This window comes from Mytilus galloprovincialis, chromosome 1, assembly GCF_965363235.1.
Source record: "Mytilus galloprovincialis chromosome 1, xbMytGall1.hap1.1, whole genome shotgun sequence".
In the NCBI taxonomy this organism is placed as follows: Eukaryota; Metazoa; Mollusca; class Bivalvia; order Mytilida; family Mytilidae; genus Mytilus; species Mytilus galloprovincialis.
The window spans coordinates 95030577-95055439 of NC_134838.1; the positions used below are offsets into that span (position 1 = coordinate 95030577).

General features: G+C 31.5%; 1 protein-coding gene across 2 annotated transcripts; it reads right to left on the bottom strand.

The window, feature by feature from the left end:
* Positions 1-1848: 1848 nt before the first annotated feature.
* LOC143045610 (uncharacterized) lies at positions 1849-19756 on the bottom strand. 2 transcript variants are annotated; one of them, XM_076218236.1, is made up of 14 exons: positions 19672-19756; positions 17843-17891; positions 16846-16956; positions 15703-15846; positions 14486-14546; positions 13078-13654; positions 12151-12276; positions 10189-10693; positions 9625-9736; positions 8950-9042; positions 7677-7809; positions 7042-7089; positions 6608-6628; positions 4887-5009 (listed from the first exon to the last, which is right to left on the bottom strand). In XM_076218236.1, the coding sequence occupies exons 2-13, from the start codon at positions 17847-17849 to the stop codon at positions 6611-6613; spliced, it is 1935 nt and encodes a 644-aa protein (XP_076074351.1). In that variant the 5' UTR covers positions 17850-17891; positions 19672-19756; the 3' UTR covers positions 4887-5009; positions 6608-6610. The 2 variants fall into 2 exon arrangements, with proteins under 2 accessions (XP_076074344.1, XP_076074351.1); XM_076218229.1 differs by lacking the exon at positions 6608-6628 and having other exon boundaries at positions 1849-5009.
* Between the last annotated feature and the right edge of the window lie 5107 nt (positions 19757-24863).

A 24863-nucleotide genomic window follows, 5' to 3' on the forward strand; every position in this document is an offset into this window, starting at 1 on the left:
TGTAAATGAGATCAAGGTAGGGGAAAATCCAACAGACAGACAATCACACCTAATGGTCATACCACACATCACATAGTTATAGCATCTCAGAAACATCGGACAATGAACCATACAAATGAGGTCAAGGTCAGATGAACCCTGCCAGACAACATGTACACCTTATCATTCCAAACACCAAATATAGTTGACCTATTATATATTATCAAATATAATGGCCCTATTGCTTAAAGTATCTGATAAAAAGACCTAACAATATAAACAAAAATGAACCATATAAAAGGTGAAGGTCAGATGAAATCTACCAGTCGGACATTTACACCCTTATAATTATTCCATAAACTAAATATAGTTGACCACATATCCAAGTAAAATTGTTATCCAATATAATACAGCCTGGACTCATTTTCTGCACATATTCGGTCTTATTAGGTAACCTTGACCATGACCTTTATCATAGTAGCATAAAATTCGAAAGGGATCTTTCTCTTATTATAAGTGACAATATTTCTAAGCAAAATTCCAATCATTTATGTTCAATTCAATTAAGCATCCAACAACCTGAACAAATTTTACTTAATTTTTTTAGTAACTATGACCTTGACCTTTGATGCATTGATATTAAATATGATAGGGATCTTTCCCTTGAGATAAGTGACAATATATCCAACTTAGGTTGAAATTTGATATGTATTATTGGATTTTTAATCTGGAAACACATTTTCTTACAAATTTCTGTATATTTTTAGCAACTAACACCGTGATGTTTGCCATGGTGACCTCAAAAGTCAATAGGGATCTTCCTCTCACAATAAGTGACCATATATACAATATTATATAAAGCATTTGAGTTTGCATCCTCAAACGAAAAAGACTGCCAGCTGAATATTTAGGTAAAACTGTATAATCCAGCTAGTTTGTATCAATGGATTAGTAAAGCCAAGTTTCTCCTTTGCCCAATAGCACCTTGAACATATTGGTTAACAAAAGTACCATTTTTGTTAAAGTTGTTAAAGATATATGGATTGAAATCAGTCAAAACATCTTCCGCTAACTAATTAGTTCTTTGTTGATTATATAAGATAGAGTATGGTGAAACATTCCACCAGAAAAAAAATATGTGTGGTTAGGATTAGATATTTGGTTTTATATACTTAGCATTGATATGATAGTTTTTGCACATGTGTAATGAGCGGAAGTACACAAGCCATAATTTCCCACCCGAGCTGATAACCCATATCAGGTGCATCTTGTGCACAAAGCCCGTAATAGTGCCTCTCGTGCGAGTTACTTGCGGTGTTTCCGGTATCGGTTGTTTACTTTTCCATTGTGACGCCTTACACATTTGTGTGAATGGTACTTTTTTGTGTCTTTTTATTTAGCAAAATGTACACATTTGCACCTATTGAGCAGACATTAATTGTAAATTATATATTCAGTTTTAGTATACTAGTAACAGTTTAAGCACATTTAAAAAAAAGACTCGAGCAGAATAAGAAAATATCTCTGAAAAAAGCATGGCAGGTAAAATTAGTAATTTTATGTTCACAAGATTACAGATGGACTTGATCTCGAGAATATTCAAAGAGATCATAGCATCCTTGCAACATGATTCTTTGGATATAATGCCAAGAGTATAATATGTAGCGGCTAGTTATTATTGCATTCTGACTAGATGTTGAGTGTATTATTAATACATCCTGCATAACCAAGGCGGCCCCTACATCATAAAGAGTACACATTTAGGGTCGGAGAAGACGTATCTTCTATACCATGGACATGACAGGGGTATATCAATTGACAAAACTGTTTTCAGAAAATTGTTGGAATAATAATAACAACACTAAAAAGTTTATGTTAAACTTTTTTTTTTTTATGAAATGTTTATTCAATGTTTTTTATAAAATTTATGCAGTTCACACTGTATGTCCAGAATATCACATTTTATAAAGATATATTAATTCCTGAATAAACATCTTTATCTACAATCAAAAACACTACTACCTTGTCATACTAGAATGTAATTTCATGGATAAATCACTGGGTTGTAAATTTCCTTTTTTTCAAAAACTGATGTCATTTTGCTAATTTTTAAATGAGTAAAGTAAGGCTTTTTAATCTTGAAACAGTTACATGCTAAATCAAAATCTGTTTGGCTTTGATAGATTTTCAAATATGGATTAAAATTATTAAGTTTGTTTTATAATAAATTTGTTTGGTAATTATTCACATGCTAACAATTAATTAAAGATATATCACCTTTATAAAAATAAAAAAAGACTCATTATGCTTTTAATTCTAAAAGGTCTTCATTTTTTCAAGATTTAATTATAGTAGATAAATGTACCATATCAAGTACAATTATTCCATTGAAACATCAATGTTATCTACAATATAGCATAGCTGGACTTAAAACAAGATGTCTTGTTACATGTGACAAATCTCATTTGCATTACATATCCTTCATACACAAATCATTAACATCATTGTTTTACCTTTTCCATAACAGGTTTTTAAAAAGATTCAGAGAACTCTATATGATATTGAGTTAAGTACAAGACATCAAGCTGACAAATGATTTACGATTGATACACACATTTAGAACACTAAATACTATTAGGCTAAATATTCAAGATATCTGTTGGGGTCAATCTTTAAAACACTAAATTATTTAAGTCTGTGCCTCAGTTGATCACGCAAAAATGTACATGCAGGGCCATTACAATTTTCTAGTTCAGAATAATTTTGGACAATTAAATATGGTAGTTTAATTGCCTTAAGAGAGTTTACAACCACTAAGTTTGGGTTTTTTAAAATCAGAATTCAATTTATGATATATTCTATAGCAAATTTCATAATAAGAGCACTATGGAATTTTTTGGCATTTGGTCAGTCATTTAAAAAATTGAGGCTGACAGAAAGATTATGACACATGGAGTAAATTTGGAATTGTATATTCGCTATATATAAATTTGGTAAGATCATCTACATTTGAAGCACTGAACAAAACTGCGATCCTATTCTAGCTACTCATTTTGTTGTAAATTTTGAATTCACAAAAAGAAAAACTCAAAAGTTAATGGTTTTTTTTAAATTAATAAAATAACATTATTACATCCCATTTCGTAAAATAATATGCACATCTACATATCTTGTACAACTGTACAAAAATTCAACCATGCCCTACTGATACTTTTTGAGCGTTTCTTAAGTTACTACTACTTGTGTTACCGGTAATCTACACAATACAATACATACATAAATTGTACAACAATAATTATTCCCAGCTTAAACTGAACACAAAAAATAAAGGCAAGCGTTTTCTCCCCTCTTGTAATTTTTCCATGCAAGTCTTCTGCTTTTGTTTCTATCATTCTATAGTAATTGCTTTGGATGCTTCTTAATGTCAACATATCAAGATCAATTAGCCAGTGAGATAATATTTAACAGTTGCATCAGCAGAAAAAATATCAGTTGCTGAGAGAGGAGTCAGCTTTATTTGCATTGATGTATAATTTCCACAAGTTTACCTTCAATGCATTACTTAAATAAAATGAGCACACAAGCAGGAATGTCTACCATACTTACTGATTAAATATTATTGTTGAAAATCTTAAAAACAAGCTTTTTACTACAGGTATCAATAAACTTAACATTATCAATTATGCATAACAATGTGATCAAGGTCAGATAAACCCTGCCAGATAGACATGTCCACATTCACAATCATTACATACACAAATTATAGTTGACATTTTGACTACAGTATCTGAGCAACAGATCTATCCATGAAAAACTTAACTTTGACCAATGAACCATGTATTTGAGGTCAAGTTCAGAACAATCCTGCAAGACTGATGTCTATACCTAGCCATCTGAATAATTCCTTAGACAAATACAAGCGACAAATTGCTTATAGTATCTGAGAAACAGATGATGATCTAATCACAAAAACTAAATGTTGACCAATGAACAATGAAAAGGAGGTCATATTGTATAGAAAAATGGAAGAAAAAAAAACTAAACTTAACATGAAAATGAGGTCAAGGTCAGATAAACCCTGCCAGATTGAATCTTTTCATAGACTTAAGAGATAAAAGTTGAATTATTTAAATTTAAAAAGGAAACTTACCACAAATAGTTTCCATTGGTCACTATTCACAGAAATAAACATTACAAAAAAATACACAGTTGTTTAAAGCAGTTGCTGAACCATGAAAATTGGTCAAGGACAACAGACTTATACCAGATAAAAATTTCTGTACATGAGGCATCTGTATATACTATATGAAGTATCTATATGAAAGATCAAGTTTATACGTCGCCACCAGATTAAAATTTCTACGTCTCTCATTCTGCAACATTTGCCCAACAATAAAACAGTCTATTGCTGAATAAAAATATTTTTGAATACTTATAATAACAATAAAATTACATCATATGTAAGGTATATCCAACTCTGATAAAAAAAGAGCACTTAAAATTTACAAACTATCTTACATGTAATAGGTTTATAATAACCTATATGCTAAGCATCAATAATATACATTAAAAAGATCTTAAAAGTGAGAGTAAGAGTGTCACCAAAACCAAAAAAGAGACCACCTAGTGAAAAGGAACTAGAAACCAGTAGGATAATTTCAAGTTGCTAAACATATAATTAGCAATGTCTAAAAGACAAAAGCAAAAAAAAAAAATCATCTTGAACTTATACCTTCTGATCCTCTTCAAATAAACAACTTTTTTTCTATTACATCAGTCTTTCAGACACAATTAGAAAGAAAGTGAGGGATGTTGTCTTAAATATAGTAAGTGCTTAATATAAATGGCTAATTATTATAAATACAAATTAAAAACTTATTAATAAAACACATGAAAATAAATCACAATTTCCTTTTAGTGCACTTTATAACTTCTTCATCCTTGCTGATAGGCCTAGGTCGTCTAATGGGAGACCATTTAGATTGTACTTTCTGAGGAAGTTGAGGGGTATATACCACTCTGGATTTGGCCTGTAATTAAAAATAATAAGTATCATCTTATGTCTGACAATCAATTGTTTATCACATTTGGAAATTCCCTGATAAAGATTCAATTTGCATAACTTTTTTTTTATGAATGCAAAATAAATATTTTGGTTTAGCTTTAAAAGTGGTAAACAATATCCCCATACTTCTTCTAAAAAACTTCCAATTACACACTCCCACTTTTCACACATTTACTACAAATCTTTAAACTGAGTGTTAATCTTTTACTGACATTTGGCCATGAATTTGTATAGAATGTCTGATCTTATTATTGTAAAACATTGTGTTTACAGTCTTGTTCTCTTATGATACAAAAGTTATGTTTACCTTTTAAAAATAAAAAAATTCTCTGATAAACTTGAAAAAACACATACTATCATTTGTAATCTCCATCTTTTCATTATGACTAGCTATAACAATTATACACTAAAAACTAGCAAAATATAAAAACAAACAAATATATTCTAGGAATCCCTTTTTAAATATTAGACTTCAATGAAAAATGGAGAAAATAAAAACAAATGAATCAATTGATTAGGTAACAAACTTGAAAGCTGAAATGACTTATAATTCATTGAAGAATTTGTTATGTACAACTCAATCAAATTTTATTTTAAAAGATTATTTCAAAAATTTAACGTAACATTCACCTATAACATGCATTGATGAAAATGGAATTCATTGCAAATATACAATAGAAATAAAAATACAAAGACTTTTTTGAAGGTTGAACCGTTTATATACCACTGTTACCAAAATGTTTAAGAAATTATGTTTGATTATGAATAAAGGAAATGTTGTATATGTACATACAATGAGACGACAAACAACCAACATGCAAGCTGTAAGCCTTATTTTCTTAATCTTATAGTATTGACATCTGCAATGGCAACTAGATAAGAATCGTGCATAAATCATAGCTAATTGTGCTACAAAGATATTTATTAAATGTAAGGCTATTTTGCGACTACAAGTATCTGTCATACCTATAGATGCTGGAATGCATAAAACAAATAGATATGCCATAGCCATATACCCCCTGTTGTATAAATGAGGAATTAAATTGAGTGTAAAAATGTGTCAATGTGGTATAAGAGTCAAAATATGGTAAAAATCTGAAAACAAAGGAACATTAGTTACGAGATAATAAAAAAATCAAAATAGGATTTTTTTTTTAGTCCAATCATAAATGCCAGTGAATTAATGAAATAATAAATCACTTTTGACAGCCATTTTGGTTCAATTTTGTCAAAATAAGCTAAGAAACATCTTTGATGACCTATTCACTTGCAAGAGAATACTTTGATCATATTGAATTCATATTCATGTGATACATTTATACATGTTAATCACATATGAGAATTGAAGTCAAATTGGTGAACACGAATTTGACAACTAATTGTCCATTAAAGAATTAACTTTATGTTTTCAACACCAGACACTAGTTATTATATGCCGGTTATAATATAATGTTTGTTTAGTCTTGAGTATAATTGGCATATACATGATATAAGGTTAAATATGAAAATAACCATGCAGAAATGCTGCCTGTCGAAGCATAGTCAAGATTATATCATTCTTACCTGTTAGTGAAATCTGTTCACCTAACACAAAAAAATCCACAAATGAATTTAAGAAAATTATAAAAATAAAAAATAAATCATCAATTCAAAACCCACAGTAAACATTAAAAGAGAAACTCTTCTCCACAATGTCTACTAAGTTAAAGTATTGTTGTTTTCCATTGAAAGCCATTTTAGCTTCCATTTTACATATATGAAGTTTAGCTATGCAAATCTCATACAACTCAAATGGATTGGAACCAAACAATAAAATTGCTTCATAACATGTACTATTGTGCATTTAAGATTTTGTAAGCATGGGACAATTTTACAGTATTACTGTCCTTTGCCTATAGTCACTCTATGTTTTTAAGCTTGCACATAGTCTTAACAAAAATTTGTGTGTAATATTCTACATATAAACTATGGTTAATTACAACCAAACAAAGACTTACTTTCATACTGCTTGGTGACTTGTCATTTATTTCAACCAAGTTTGAGCACTGAAAAAAAAAAACAGAAAAAAATATCATTTCACTGATCAAATATGTGACTGCAAAATGACAGGGAAAGCAGATTTATCATATATTTATTAGTTTCATGTTAATCAGGGGCAATATCTTCTGAAGGGAATAAGTGATATTAATAAAATTCACAAGAAGCAACATATCAAAATTGAAAAAGAATTGGATGAAGCATAATTTATAATAATTATCTAATCAATCATTGACAAAAATTTTGAACAGCAAAAGCGTTTTATTTTTTTTGCGAAAACCTGGTTAATAATGGAATACTATAAATCTTTCATCAATAGACTAAGACACAAAAGATATGACAGTTAAAATTTCAATAAAATACCCAACATTACTGAAAATTATATGCAAAATCCCCAAAAATCTAAATTTCTTGGATAAAAAAAACAAATGGAAATGAATAGCATAACTCAAAATTTTTCAGGGGTTTCCAGTCACACAATAATTTTATTGACAGACCTAGAACATCGCTGTTTCTTATTTCTTATTGTAAGAGGAAACTACAGATTTAAAAAAAAAAAAACAAACATCTAAATCAATCAGACATTTTACAATACCTGTCCTCCATTTTTCTTGGTTGTTGATTTTGACACACTATTGTTAAACACAGGTGATTCTGTTATACTACTGTAGGATGAGAGTTGACTAAGTCGGGATGAATTACCACTCCCACCTCTTCTTGACAAAGGACTGAAATACAAAATGGTAGTTGGTTTAGTCATGACAAAGAGCTCAAATCTCATGAGTCATTTTCTCACTTTTAAAAGAGGGGCGTAAAGGGGGGTAGCTGCACGGAAGAACGCGAAAAAAATATGCCATTTCACGATGAATGAACAATGAACTGATTTCACGAACACGGTGAATAACAAACCTTTTTCACGGCTGTACGTGAAATAAAAATGGCAAAACATGTTCCACCGAAATAACCCTTTACCACCCTCTTAAAAGATTGCTTCTGAAGCTATAAACAAAATACACTTAATTTGATAAAAATCTGTAATTCACGATACAGACCTAGCTGTCATTAATATAGATTGATACATGAGATTTTTTATATATAAACTTGCAACATCCTAAGTCAAAGTCATGATACCGGCCAGGGATCAAACATCCATGTGGGCTAATAAAAGATTTAATATAAAAAAACTGCTATGTTATGATATGTTTATATTGTGTACATGAAGAACAGTATATTACTTATTGCAAGCTATATTTTTTCAACTCTCTAGAAATATAAGAAATATCCTTTAACTTTAGAACTATCCAAGTAATCACATTTAAGTGTTGCAGTCAACATCCCATGTTGTTCAAGATAAAAATAACATGCCAATTACAATACATGTACTAGATTGATAACAATTTTCATACTGTAAAAATGTTAGTTATTTTACGATATGATTACATTTAAAACTTATACTGCTTTATATTCCTTGCTTAATTAAATAACAGCAAATATCAAGTTCAATTCTTTTTTATATAAAATTAAGGAGATGTGATATTATTGCCGGTTAGATAACTATCCACCAAAGTTAAAATGAAGTGGATGTAAGCAATAATAGGCATCCTTATGACCTCAACAACAAGGAAAACCCATATCGTATGGTCAGCTATTAAATGCATGACATGAAAAATATGAAACAGTATAATTGAGAAAACTAACAGTCTAATTTATAACATTTTTTAGGAAAAACAAATATGACAGACATGAACTAACGACAACCACTGAACTACAGGCTCCTGACTTAGCAGGCCATACATGTTTGTAAGCGCTCAACCCTCCCCTAATCTGGGACAGTGGTGTAACAGTATGTTTTTCAGAAGCAGTCGTACCTTTCTGGTACAGATCCAATAGAACCTCTAGATGACTTCTGTGGTGTTGGCAAACAGGATCTCCTTCTGTTAGACAAAGGTGTACTTGTTGAGCTAAAACATAAGTTAAACCTGACATTTAGATGATGATAATTGATGGCTGTTTAACATCCAGTGAAAAATTCAATGCATATTTAGAGTGAGGTTATCAATATGTTAATCATGTTAATGTGATATGAATATGTAACCTGCTGTGTACTAGATTTACACACAGTTTTTATTTCATTTTTAATTTGATAGTCCACAAGGTAACAGTCTGCAAGAATTATTTGTTCTTAATCCTCCCTCTTAGACTGCTTCATGTGACTATTGACAATCCGATATAATTGTCCACTGCTGAAACCAACAACTATGTCATTTCCATAACTCGTTTGTTTACTTTTTTTCCTAAATCTAAATAAGTTTTTACTTATCTGAAATTGACTCATTGAGTCTGTCAGCAATATTAAAAGAAAAGTGGTGTACCAAAGTCAATGCAGTTCAACTTCAATTTACAATACTGCTAAGAAAATGTTAATTAAACCTATATAAGAGCTTATAATAAATTCCTTGTAATTAAGAATATCATAAAATATGATTTTGTTTTGGATATGAGTATTTTAAAAATAAACAGTTGCTCTATCATAATATCCATACCTTGAATTACTTGGTGTCCTAAAATTATTAGCCAATAGTTTAGGTTTGACACATTTGTCCTGTTTAACTGGAGTAGAAATACTGGTATTCATTCTTGTGGTGGCTTTTTTGTCTGAAAAGTAAAATTTAAAAAAAGGTCTGTTGATATAAAAATAAAAAAAGCTCTTCACCATTAATACACCAAAGGGTATATCAAACAGTTTTAAATATTTTATACCAATCAAAAGTTTTCAGACAGAACCAAAACTACATGTTCAAATCACACTTACAGAATACACTTGTAGGAAATTTTAGTTTTAAGTGCATAAACCATTAACACTGAATATTGTGGATTCATTATTATTCGTTGGATACCAATTTTTGTGGGTTTTGTGAGTACAGGTGAACCACAAATTCAAATATCCAAAATATATTCGAAAATTGTTTAACGAATACTATATTTTCATTAGGCTTTGTTTACAGGGATTGGCAAAAGCACAAAATCAAATATCCCTGAAAATTGATACCCACGAAAATAAATGAATCCACAGTATACAAGTATGAAATCCATGTGACCTATCTCACCTGGTTTGCTCTCTACGGGTTTATTTACTATATCCAAAGGTTGCGTAGCTTTCAATGGACCATTACCAGTCACAGTTTTATGGGCCCTCTTTTGCAATTCTCCAGGATTCATTAGACTTTGCTTAGCAAAAGTCCCCTTCAAACTAGGTATTCCAGCCTTTTGTTTACCATCATTCAAACCTTGCTTGGCTTGAAGTCTTGGTGAATTCCTTTTGGGTGGTTCATCTGATTTCTGTTTCTTGTCTACAGATTTTGAAAGTTCAACTTTCTTGACACTAGCTGAGCTGCTGCTTTTAGGTGGTGCTCCAAATTTAGGAGTGACTCCTCTACTTGCTGTATTACTTGCAGACTTTGGAACAGCTAACTGCCTTGTCTTAGGAATGCCCCTTGAAATGTTTGTGGATGTATTGATAGAATTATTCATAGAAGAGTTAAAAGAGCCATTTAATCTACTTCCTGGAGCCTTCAATCTTGATGTTTTAGGAATGCCTGTTTTTCCTATACACTAAAATAAAAGAAAGGAAGAAAAAAAATATTAGAAACAATTATGTAGAGTAAAAGAGGTAGTTGCCTTTATACTAATACATAACTTGAGATTGAGGCTTTATTAATTGATTTGATTGATTGGTGTTTGACACCATTTTCATCACTATTGTGTTATTTTGTGGTGGAAAGTTTTTATTGGTGGAGAAAGCTGGAGTGGCCTTCAATTAGAAAACTAATAATCCTAGTTAATTAAGATTGGTGTCAAACCAACCTAACACAGGGTGGATATATAAGAATTCAAAATCTTAGTGTTGACAGGCTAGTGATACAGTAGTTGGACTACTTATACCCCCCGGTCACCAAGCCCCCTTTGATATCTTTTAAGTACATATATAGAGTTACTACCAAGAAGTAGTTTAATCTTACTATTTTTACTGTAAGGTATATCACTGCAGTCAAGAACTTTTTCATAGCTATAAGGCTGGTAGCCAGGTAAATACCTTATTTTGATGATTTTCACTGTTTGAATTTTAGTCAGGGTTTTTGTAGTATGTTACATAGTTTTGACTATTTAAGCATTTGAATAAACCACAAGAGTCCAAGGCTATAATGCTGATACTGTGTAGTAAGTTACATAATCTGGACTATCTTAGCTGTTGGATACGCCACAAAAATTTGTAGCTATAATGCTGATACTGTGTAGTAAGTTACATAATCTGGACTATCTTAGCTGTTGGATACGCCACAAAAATTTGTAGCTATAATGCTGATACTGTGTAGTAAGTTACATAATCTGGACTATCTTAGCTGTTGGATACGCCACAAAAATTTGTAGCTATAATGCTGATACAGTGTAGTAAGTTACATAATCTGGACTATCTTAGCTGTTGGATACGCCACAAGAATTTTTAGCTATAATGCTGATACAGTGTAGTAAGTTACATAATCTGGACTATCTTAGCTGTTGGATACGCCACAAGAATTTGTAGCTATAATGCTGATACAGTGTAGTAAGTTACATAATCTGGACTATCTTAGCTGTTGGATACGCCACAAGAATTTGTAGCTATAATGCTGATACAGTGTAGTAAGTTACATAATCTGGACTATCTTAGCTGTTGGATACGCCACAAGAATTTGTAGCTATAATGCTGATACTGTGTAGTAAGTTACATAATCTGGACTATCTTAGCTGTTGGATACGCCACAAGAATTTGTAGCTATAATGCTGATACAGTGTCGGCAGCTACTTCATCTGGACTATTCTAGTTGTTGGATATATCACTACAGGGACAGTCTGAGGCTATGTAGCTGAGGCCCAGTCGACAGTTACCTTGCGGTTTGAAGCTTTACAAGATTCTACGTCTACTGCAATTAGTGGGTAGACATTTTGAATTTCGTTATTTTGACTAGTTTTAAAGTTTGGTGCATCAGTATAATCTGAGGCTATACTACAGAGACTGGGTGTACAGTTACCTTATTTTGACTATTTTTGCCAACAGATACATCACTGCAATCTGATGCTATACTACAGTTACTGTCAGATTCATGTCCATTTATCCTATTTTCTTTCCCATCCAAGCTTTCACAACTACTGCCATACTAAGAAGAAAAAGAAAATGATAGCAATTACAATTTTCAACATATACATAATTTCAAACTACAATTGGTATCATATGTTAACTTTATTGATATAATTTTATCATTCCCTTTTTAGCTTAAGAAGTCTAATTTGTAAAATTAAACACTTGTTTTATTACCAATCCTTTTAAAATACAAGTAAACTATGTAAAACATTCAGAGTCAATGAACAATGACTGAAAGGTGCCAGGCGAAATAATTTACTTGGAAAAGAGAAATGTCAATGCTAGTACAAGTGTATACCAATCACAATTGACTTATCATAAGTGGTTCTCTTTGAAAGTTTGAACTTACCTAAATACAAAGTTTAACATGTAAACTATGCAAAAGTTACAAAGTCAATGAACGTGACGCAATGCCATGCATGTTATCTCCATGAAAATGACATGTATGGAATGCTTATGCAACTACATACCAAAAATCATTGACATCATATTAAACTGGTCTAATCACAAACTTTAATATGTAACTTATTTAAATGGAGGTGACCATCATGTGGGGAAGGGCTAAATAATCTCCATGGAAATAGGATGTGTCAATGCTAATACATGATAGGTCACTTGCATACCAAATATCATTGATGGACCACTGGTGTCTCCCCTTAAAATGACCTAATCATAAACTAATAAATTGTTAACACCACCTCTGATGCTGCTGGAAATAGCACACCTAGGACTCTGCCATGGAGAGACTAAAATCTCATAAAATGAAAAAAAAGACTAAGAATTTAACAATGTGAACTATTATCATTATATTTTTTACCTTAAGTGATGGCTTGGCTAATTTTGATGCCTGAAGTTTTGATGGAAGTTGTAATCGGCTGCCACTTGTTTTGTGTTGAGTAGGATTAGCATTTATTTTTATATTTCTATTATCAGTCACTCTACTTTCCCTAACATCAGGATCAACATTTTCTGTGCACTTTTTTACATTATTAACAGCATACTGACTACTATCTGGTAACTTTTTACAAGAATCATCTATTACTGGTAACACTTTCCTTACTTCCTCTGGTAGCAGTTCTAATGGACTCTGACATTTAGTGAAGGTACCAGATCTATTATGTTTTCTTATTGATGGAGATACCTCCCCATCTGTTGAGGAACAAGATTGTTTTGATAAAGATGGTGATGATTCAGATCCTGAACTTGTCTTAGAATTTTTTATTCTATATGCTAAATCTTTAGCTTCTTTCACCATCAAGGCAAACTGTGATGCATTTAGCGGGCTCAATGGAGGTACCTCTACTTCCTGAACGACAGTTTGTTTGAGCCTCTCCGTAAAACAAATTGGTCCAAAAAACACCTCATCCTCCTCCTCGTGTGAAATATTTTCAGGTCTGCAAATAAAAATAATTAATGATAAAAAGCAAAAGGAGCCGAAAGAACATAATCATGCTTAGATAGACTAAAAAATTAAAGAACCTGTAAAGGAAAATCTTTCACACATGGTATTATCTTTCATAAATGCAATGGAACATGCAAGGTCCTTGAGGATACATGTTATGTGTACTATTGTTTGTCTGTTTCATTTTTAGCCATGGTGTTGTAAGTTTATTTTCGATTTATGAATTTGACTGTCCCTCTGGTATCTTTAGTCCCTCTTTTATAAGACAAAGGTATTTTTTTTTAACAAAAGGTTAACATTGTTTATACTAGAAAAATAGCAACAAACCAACAATGGTCCCAATGTTATTTTTTCCCTATTTATCTTATAACGTACTTATATGTTAATACCAAGTTTTTATCTCAACAGCTACCCATCAAGAGAATTTTAATACCAAATGCATCAGTGATTTTCCCATTAGAAAACGTTTCCATAAATGAGTATTGTCAATTATTAAGTATTTTTAACAATAATTTCTCAATGGAAAACCATGAAAATTGATACTACATACATCCAGTTTCTGATACAAATTTTAACACCAGGAAAATCTATATTTTTCAATAGTACATCATATACTTGCCCATGGTTTGTTTGATATTTACCATGGGTATGAATTATCTCCATGTAAAACCTTTAAATTTGTTAAATGTTTGCTAATAAGACCATTCACAAAAACACTTGGTGATTAAACTATTTATGCTGGCTGTTGTTTGTAGGTTATTTAATCATCTAGTATGTCATAGAATATAGATTTGCATTTTTATTTTTAAATTATTGTACTCACCTAACAGCTGGAGATGCAGCCAAATCAAAGTCAAATGTTTCATCATCTATTAATCTGAGACCTGCAATCAAAAAAAAACAAACAAAAATTAGGTTTAAACGCCAAATTCAAAGTGCTGCTGTGACACAATTGCCATACCTAATTGTTTAATGTACATTTCTAGGAAATTTTATGAAAATTAAGTTTACTGGAGGCATACTGGTTCACTGGCATAATTTTCTTTAGCTCTATCATAAAAATTCAGTACCATTATGACAAAGCATGCAGGTTAAAAACTAAATATGAGAACCTATGAACATCTTCAGGCACACTGGTAGACTTCAAATACTAGGTGTTGATATTGGTTTTGCCTATTTTACAAATACTGATAATATATTTTATCTGGCAAAATTATAATCACAGAAAAAAACAGGTGTTTCAGAAATTTAATTTCTCCAATTTCCACAGTACATGTATACATATATACATTTAACTTTGCTGCATTTTGCACCTGTCTTATAAGTCAGAAGCCTCTGGTCTTTGTTAGCCTAGTATGCTTTTTTTTTCAATTTTAGTTAATTTATATGTTTCAGAGTTTAAATAGTGTGACGTCAATTTTCACTGAACTAGTACACTCTTTTGTTAAGGGACTAGCTGAAGTCTGCCTCCAATTTAAAACCTCATTGGTGGCTTTGGGCAGCTTTGTCAGGTTGTTATCTCTATGACACATTCCCCATTTCCATACTGAATTCTATTACAGACTTGCACAGTGTTAGCACTGTTTGACTGTTTTTGCATTATATAAATTATATAAATACAAATCTGTAATAATCAGAATTTCCACTAAATCAGATCAAAAGTTCTTGTAAATTATCAAATAACAGAACTTTATCATTGTTTTTAAAAGTATGCCATGGTTACAACTCTTCCATGTCTTCCATATGATAGAAATATGTCACACACATTTTTATCCCGCCATATTACAGTTTGAATATATGAAGTAGCACATGTCTACCAAGTCAGGAATATGACAGTAGTTATCCATTCGTTTGATGTGTTTGAGCTTTTGATTTTGCCATTTGATTAGAGACTTTCCGTTTTAAAGTTCAGTATTTTTGTGATTTTACTTTTTAGAATATTTTGGTACACCTTTTCTGTCACATATGTATTTTTGATTAACCTCACTGTCACATTTTTGACATCCAAAGTTTAACAGTATACAATGTATTTAACAATACCTGGACTAGCACATTTTTTAGCACTGTTTGGTAATGACTGCTCTGTCACATCACGTAAGATACGATTTTGTATATCATCAGAATTCTTCAACGTTAAACTCAGTTGTCTTTCTGTATCACCACTTCTTTCTATTTCTATTGAATCTAAAATAAATAATTCACTTGTAAGTCTTTTGTCTGATACATGTACTACATGAAATAATGTACCTGTAATTGAAAAATTAAATGTTTTACTTTATGCTTGTATCACATGTATCAATCTTTTTCCAAGTGCTATGATCATTTATAAAATCATAAACTTTGTATTCTAGGATGCATAATGGTGTATAGTTATTAAAAAAACTTTTCTGTGGTGTTAAATAAGGTGTTTCAATACCTCTGATTTTTTGTAATTATTTGTCATGTTCGTGCTGTTCTGTTACTAACTCATTTAATTTGATGCCATCATGCAAATGATTCTTTGTTTTTTATGTTTATTTTTTGGATTGCTGTCTTGTCATTGTATTTCCTTATCTTTTTTATTCTTGTAAGATAAAACTATAAAAAAGGAAAGCCATCTGATAGCAGGCATGACTAAAAATACCTTACAGTACAACAGTCCTTTACATAATTACCAACCACTAAAATCCAACTCCTATGAAAAAGTAAATACAAAAATGAACTCAGAAGAATAATTATAAATTAAGTTTTCAGTAAGGCAATTGATAATTAAAAAAATGTCCATGCTATCTTTTTTGCTAATGATTTTTAAAGAAGTACAAAATAATTGCCATCCTGGAAACAGCTCACATTCAACAAACAGCAAGAAATAAAATCAAACGATGTATTACCTAAAACCTGAAATTTTACGATATAATGAACATTTGGGATTTTTTGGGTTGGTTGTCGTGGTATGTTGTACTGTCCAGTAGTTTTGATAAAATTCCTGTTATCTTTTTCAAGTCATTAGTTTTCAGACAAAAAATAAATATTTTATTGGTGATATATCTGACAATATCTTGTGTCATCAGATGGATAATACCGATACTTCATAAATAATCATGTTATTTTCAAATTTAATGAATAAAATAGTCCCCTTCTCATATACTTTTTTGTTGTTGATATTTATAAGGTTTTTCTAAATAAACTTAAATAAGAGCAAACCTGTCAATGGATTAGCATTTTCTTTATCCTCTTCCTGTGATGAAGTAGAAAATAACTGGGGTGCATTATCCACAAAATTTGTTAAGTCAACCAGTAAGCCTGTTGGACAATCTGTTAACGATATAAAACAAAGATATTAACCTGGATGGCATTCCAGGAAGATCCAACAGGTCAAAAATTTAAGCTTGTTGGATGATCGGTTAAAATTGGCATATTACCACTACCAATATCTGACAAGTCAGCAGAAGTCACAATAATGCTACTGAGAAACAAAAATATACAAATACACTATATTTTATTGTATTTATCTATATCTATAACAATGTAAATTGATTACATGAAGCAATACATTCTCAAAATTTATTTTACAAAATAAGAAAATGAAATAAAATACAATTTTTTTTTCAACTTTTGCTCTGGTTTCTTTTGTACAAGTTCCATGCTATCTAAGGAATATTTAACCACAAACAAAATTAAAATGTTGACGACTCTGACACTGATGAAATGAAGTACAATGTTCACTACCTGTTTGTCTTGCGTCGAATTCATAAAACATAAAAAATAAAATAGGTTACAGTGCTTATTTTTGAAGAATGTCATTATTGTTTTATAAGAGTTTGATTGGCTTTCATTGAAATTATCTGAATAAAAACATAAAAGTATAACCAAGCAAAAAACACTCAAAAAGTTTGGCAAACACTTTATTTTCTCTTTCTTTTTTAATTCATTCGATCTGTAATTTTGTGCACTTTTTAATCAATAAGGTTTGAAGTCTGCAGATAAGATTCTGGTACGGGTTTAACTTCATCATGAACAAAACTAGTAACAGTGGAGCATTGAATGTTTATAATCATGTTAACAATTGTCTCCCCTGAAATTGTATGGCCACACGCTTAAGCTTCATGAATACAGCTGAAAATCTAAAATTTAGTAATAAAAAATTGCTTCTTCAAGCTCTGAAAGGGGCACTTGCTGTCAAATTGATAATAATCTTTACCTTCCATACTTTAACATCTATTTGAAGTTAACTAGGAATTGCACAACAACTGAAAAATAAAACATGAATTTCTATATTAAACTTTAAAAGGAACAAATTTGCTGATTATTCATGAAAATATGTTGCTCAAACTGACAAGATAAAGTTAAGATTGTATAGGTTGCTAGATCATAATTGGAAGTTTCCTCTTACAAGCATAATTATGTCTTTTTTACATTTTACTTGTATTTGTAAAATTTTGTATTTTGAAAATTGTATGCACTTTTGAATTCTCAAAATAGTGGACAAAATTGTGGAATATCTTAATTAGCTATATAGAATTCTATGATATCTAAATTGTTACTGGTTCACCTAAACTCAGTTTTTTCAGGTACACAAATGTATATATGAAATGAAAACATCATTTACAATATCAAGGATAAGGTCTTTCGTCTTTGTAGTAAATACAAGAGAAATAACAACACAAATGAGATGACAACAAGCACATTGCAGAATACTAAGTTGTAAAGACAAAAGATAGGAAGAATTTACCAGTAATCAGGTGAGGATGTGATTGAAAAAAATTGGGTAAAACCCCAAAATTATCTACAGTCAATGCTTGCCAACTGCTTTCTCTTTATAGGGCTTACCTAGTAATTATACAACCTCCCTCCATAGACATTATCGCTATTTCGTGTATTTGTGAATCATTTGTATTAAATATTGACATTATACAACAATCTCTAGTCCTTTGAAAGGTCAGTCATTTTCTATTGTGAAATAAATTTTATGGAAACCTTTGAAAACTAGTAATTGAGGACAAATACTGATAGTGTATTAGCTTAGCTAGTAGAGTACTCCTTTACCTTAGATGGTACAGCAGTGGATTTATGTGCCACAGGATAGGGATTAAATCCAAGATGGTAATTAATATGGTGTATAGTTGTTATATGGGGACGAAGTCCCCAATTATGGTAGAAAAATCAATAAAAAAAAAAAAAAAAAAAAAATAAGGAAAATTTCCTGAATTTTTCATTCTACTAATGAACTCAAAATCGTTAACTTTTTTTTCCAGATCTACTTCCTGTTCCGGTCTTGTTTGCATGAGACTTTGAATAAAATGCATATTTATCAACATATCAACAATTATAGGAAGGAATTCAACACCCAATCATTTTTAATAACTGTTTGATATGAAAAAAACGTTACCTGATAACAGAGTTTCTTTGTTTACATTTAATATGACATCATAACTTAAATAACGTCACAACTAAATCCCTAACAACAGAACCAATATCGGAAATGTTACGGTATTATCGTTTCTTAAAAGACTTTTATCAACATGTTTGAACTAAAACATATTAATTAGTACAGACTTCGTCCCCATTCACAAGTAATGCCTGCCTCATATTAGACTATAAGTATAATGTATTTAAAATGACTTGCTAGGTAGAGGATAATGAAGTCGGAGATTAAACTGACATCAAACAAGCTGGGTCCATAACAGCTGTTTTGCCAAACAAGCTGGGACCGCAATGGTTGTTTTGCCAGACAACACCCCAGCTGTGTTGTCTGGCAAAACAGCTGTTTGAGGTCAGAGTAATCTCGGAATAGGGAATATGTAGCCATGTGTAGGTTTTGCAGCCAAATCAGTGTCACAGGTTATCAGAGTCAGATTAATTTAAGGGTCCCCCTTATGCCAAGTTATGGAGCTGCATTTTTAATCCTGCCATTCCTGGATCCACATCTAGATTACCAATACATATAAGATAATTTTTAGGGTTTCATTAGTGGGATGCGAAGAAATTATTGACAGGCTAAAGTTTTGAAAGTGTGTCGTCATAACATACAGTTAAAATGTACAATTTTGATGTATCCTCAAAGTTTCTGGAAAATCAAATTTCGTTGCAAAATCTAAGAATCTGATTGGTTGACAAATACCGTAAATTGGAATTTGTCAACAAAAAAGTAATTTATCTAATCAATTCAATATTGTTAAAATTCGAATTTCTACCTTGCTCTGATTGTATAGTCATAACTTTTTTTTTAAATATAGTTTACTTATTTTATGTCGTAATTAAAACTAAACACCGAAAGCATTTGTTGACACAACCAAGAACCATAATGAAATATTCGCTTGTTTCCTACATCTTATATCCTAAAGGCTTTTGATATTATTATATATTGTAATGAAAACATGACCTAGTCATCTACTGGCCACATTATTTAAAATATACATATCTTTATTACATAAAACCCAAATTAGATCAGTCGTGGTACGACCTAATACCATTTCTTATTTACAACTATGGCGATAGAGATTGATGAACCAACCTTTGTTGAAACAGTTTTACATTATGGGCTCTTACTTGGGGCTGTTTTTCAGCTAGTTTGTATATTTGCTGTAATATTCATACCCCAAAGTCAGAATGATCAGGTAAACATTATGTCAAACGAACAAGAAAAACTAATATTCGTTTAAACCTGATAAAAGGACCCAAAAATGATCCATATATAAATAATTTCTTCTTCTTCTTCCAGTAAGCGGCCACCGTCAAATGGTTGACTATTCTGCCACATTTATGGAGTGCGCGCATGTATGAAAAAAAAAAATTTTAATTTAACAAAAACAAAAACTAGGTGAATTTTATATACAAGTGCAAATAAAAACATGTCAATTTAATTACTGACGGAGCTGAGCCTTGAAAGATTCAGGACTCGGGGCAGAGACCTTACAGTTGGGCAAGGTGTTCCACTCTCTTATTGTTCTAGGATAGAATGACTCCTTCCGAACTGCCTCAATCCTCAATCTTAAGGCCTGTTGGCACGAATTGTCCCAATGTACGGTTTTACTCTCTGGTGCGTTTTCCTCGATGTATTTTCTTCTCTGTGCTTTAAATTTGGTATGCGCTGGTTAAGATTGGGATTGAGGAACAGCAGTATTAAATCTGCCCGTTCTGTCAATGTAATGTGCCACTGTTTGTAATTTGGCTTTTGTCTCTTCTGTGTTTTCGCCGTCCAGTCTTGTCAGCATAGTAGCTAAATTCAAGTTTCTGACCCCGACCTCTTTGGATATTTGGTGTAGCATATCTTCTCGTTCTTTTTCATAGTAGGGACACTCCAGAAGGAAATGTTGAGGCGTTTCAGGTGCTCCACAGTTGCATGACTCTATGGCGTTGGTTTGGCCTACTCGGTTCTTGTAGTAATTCAGTTCTGTATAGCCAGTTCTTAGTTGGGCGAATATACTGAAATGTCTTTTAGTTGGGAAATCATACATAATTGAGTGTTTTGTAGTTGGTATTTTTTCATAAAGGTCCCTGCCTCTCTCAGATATTTCCCATCTTCTCTGCCATTTATTTCCTGTACTTTTGTATGCTGCTTGTTTGACGTCCTGTAGTGTTATGACGTTATTTTCCGGTGGTTTTGCATGATGGAATTCTGAATGCTTTTTCGTTGTTATTCCTGGAAGGACGTTCGTTTGGTATCAGTTTATTTGATGTATCAATCTTTACATAGTTGTTATTAAGCTTATACATCATTATCAGTCTGCTCTGTTTTCTTCGTTCTTGTAGTGTAGTCCATTCTAGTTGTTCAAGCATGTCACTAACAGATGAAGTGTTGTGGTATCTGTTAGTAACATACCTTGCTGCCCTCCTTTGGACCATTTCCAATCTATAAATATCATTTTGTTGGTACGGGTCCCATACTGAACTAGCATATTCCAATGTTGGTCTGACGAGGGACACATATGCTTTTTCTTTTATAGACTTGTTGGAGATGTTTAAGTTCCTTTTAAGAAAACTGATGGTATTGTTTGCTTTGGAGCAGATGTTGCTAATGTGTTTACCCCATTTGAGATCTGATGCAATGGTACATCCAAGGTATTTTGCTGCTGTGACATGTTCAAGGTTATGGCCATGTAGTGTGTAACTGTATTTAGCTGGTGTTCGCTTTTTGGAGATGGTGAGAACGTTACATTTATCAGGATGAAACTTCATGAGCCATTTTGTTTCCCATACAGCTAGTTTGTCAAGGTCCTTTTGAAGGTTTGCTGAGTCAGCATCGGATGAAATTGTGACATACGCAATTGTGTCATCAGCAAACAGTCGTACAGTTGATTGGATCTCCTGGGGCATGTCATTTATGTAGAATAGGAAAAGACTTGGTCCCAGGACAGATCCTTGGGGTACGCCGGACTCCACAGGTATTGAGGTTGATGTTTCTCCCTCCACCACTACTGATTGTGTTCTGTCACTGAGGAAGTTCTTTATCCACTCATTAGTTTTACCTGATATCCCATAATGATTCAGTTTGTGGATGAGAAGGCTATGACTAACCTTGTCAAATGCCTTTGAGAAGTCCATTATGAGACAATCTGTTTGTTTACCTTGATCTAAGAAGCCAGTTATGTCATCGATGAATTCAATGAGTTGTGACTCACATGATAGTCCCCTCTGGAAGCCATGTTGTAGTGGATACATTATGTTTTGTGCATCAGCATGAGACATAATGTGACTGGTTACAATATGCTCCATTAGTTTGCATGATATACAGGTGAGTGAAACTGGTCTATAATTAATTGGATCATATTTCTTCCCTTTCTTATACACTGGACAGATGTTAGCTGATTTCCAAATACTTGGCACATCCCCTGTAAGATATGAGCGGCGGAATATAATTTTTCAACTTCAAGCTAAAATTTCAAATTAGTATTTATTGATCATTATCACAGTGGCTTGTTAATGGGTCAAACGAAATTTTTCTGTCAATGGCGGTCGCTATCCTATATAAAGTTTATATTCATGATATTTAGATGTATTATATAAATTTTGTCAGTCCATTTCTGGTAACACGAATGACCGAATAACACTGTTATTATCCAAATAACACTTTTAATGACCGAAAAACCTTGAAATTTTAATATTTAAGGAATGACTGTAATATTTTTTCTGTCTATGAAGAAATAACATATAAAATGTGGTGCACACTGGATAACGCGCATAGCGGGTTATTTAACAGTGTGCACCACATTTTTTATGTAATTTCGAATAGACAGAAAAATATTGCAGTCATTTCTTATAATTTAATTCTAAATTCCATTTTAAACCCTAGAAAACCATGAAAAAACGTTGATGACGTCACGGTCACATGATATAGTTATGTCTATGGGCTGATTACAAAATAACGTCAGCCAATCAGAGATGCGTTACATCCTAAATTAAATTATTAGCACATATTGGTGACTTTTAAACATAAATTATTAAATAATAATCTATTATCGATGTATTTTATAAGTTAAAAATGATGTACAGAAAGCAGATAAATTCATAAAGATCATTTTAAATTTAGTGTGTACATCGAACATGGAGGCCATTGTGATTTCCATGGTCACCATATTAGATGTACACACTAAATTTAAAAAGTTTTTTAATGAACTTATCTGCTTTCTGTAAATCATTTATTTTATAAGTTCTAAAATACATCGATGATACACTATAATTTAATAATCAATGTTTAAAAGTCACCAATATGTGCTAATATTAAAATTTCAAGTGTTATTTGGTCTTTACAAGTGTTATTCGGATATCAATAGTGTTATACGGTCATTTGAGGTACCGGTCCATATCAGTTTCATGTCAGTTCAGGGTCCGTTTTATCGGTTAACCTCTGTTCGATCTGGTGGAAAATTTTAAAGAATGTTCAACAAATGAAGTTTCTGTTAGGTGTCCTTTTTTTACAATGCTTGTCCATTCCATTTCTGTTTTGTATTTGTAACTTGCCCTTTATACAATAATTGGAGGTCCAGTAGACTAATTCACCAACAGACTTCTACTGGACATATAACAGATAAAACAGACATGAACAGAAGAATAACGGTTATAACCAAATGTAAAACGGATAAATGGCTATTAAAATTATTGGTATGTCAGATTGCTTGAGTGCCATTAATGTTTTCAGTTGCATCATATTTTGATTTTGACTTCTGCATCATAGTCAGGCTGCGTTATTGACATTTTTCTCTGACATTTTATTCCTCTCCCTTTTCCACCGCATTTTGAATAATAAGTATTTATCCACTTGATTTCAAATAAAATGGATTTAATCAATTATAGGCTAATGTAGGACTACTGGCACATATTTTTTTCAGTCCATATTTATCAATAAAATCATTAATATTACCTTTGAGAATATCTGAAAGATTTTACCATTCTCTCTTAGTTTATTTTGACACCTTTTGTTGTTATACTTTTAGTACTGGGTAATATGTTCTTTTTATATTAAATCTATTTATATTTTGTAGGAAAGAACAGTCGAAGAGCCAAGATCTTCATCTAACTCAAACTGCTCAAACCAACCACAGCCATTACAGCCACATAGCAAAAAAAATAAGAAAGAGAAAAAGAAATTTCGATGACAAGTAGATTTTTAAATGCAAATTAGGAAGGTAAAAATGATATATAAAATAGTTGCAATTGTATTGTTTATGTTTACAGTGACTTGACTGTTAGTGTTGCTCTCCAGCAATTGCAACTCCTTCAAAATGTTGACCAAATTGCAATTTGTTTTATTAAACCAAATTGTTCAACTGGTCAGAATATTGAACAAATTGTTCAGCCAAAATATGAAAGTGCAAGGTAATAAAATAAAACATACTTACAATCCTAAAAGACTTTAACTCCACTTTAATGATGATGTGACAAAATTAGTCTATCTGTTTGTATAAGTATATTATAGTCATTTCCATGCTGAAAGAACAGTTATTATTTTGAATTGCTATAAAAATGTCCAAACTAAGCTTTCATATAGTTTTTCTTTCTAAAAGTATTCTATATTCATAAGAATCAGATATCATTTTTAAATAAAACATCATTATATTCAGTAAAATATGTGTGAAATAACAATATGCTACTGATAAGTTTCCATGGGGAGATAACTTAAAATATTATTCTTTTGAATAAAGACTTTTTGAAAGTAAAAAATATTATCTCCCCATGGACACTTCCTACAAACATATTGCAATTTTACACTATTTTACTGAATA

Coding starts and splice junctions, on each gene's coding strand:
- LOC143045610 (XM_076218229.1), bottom strand. Junction 12,277..13,077: donor TAGCCAAGCCATCACTTAAG/GTAAAAAATATA, acceptor TTTTCTTCTTAG/TATGGCAGTAGTTGTGAAAG. Junction 9,043..9,624: donor AGGACACCAAGTAATTCAAG/GTATGGATATTA, acceptor CTTATGTTTTAG/CTCAACAAGTACACCTTTGT.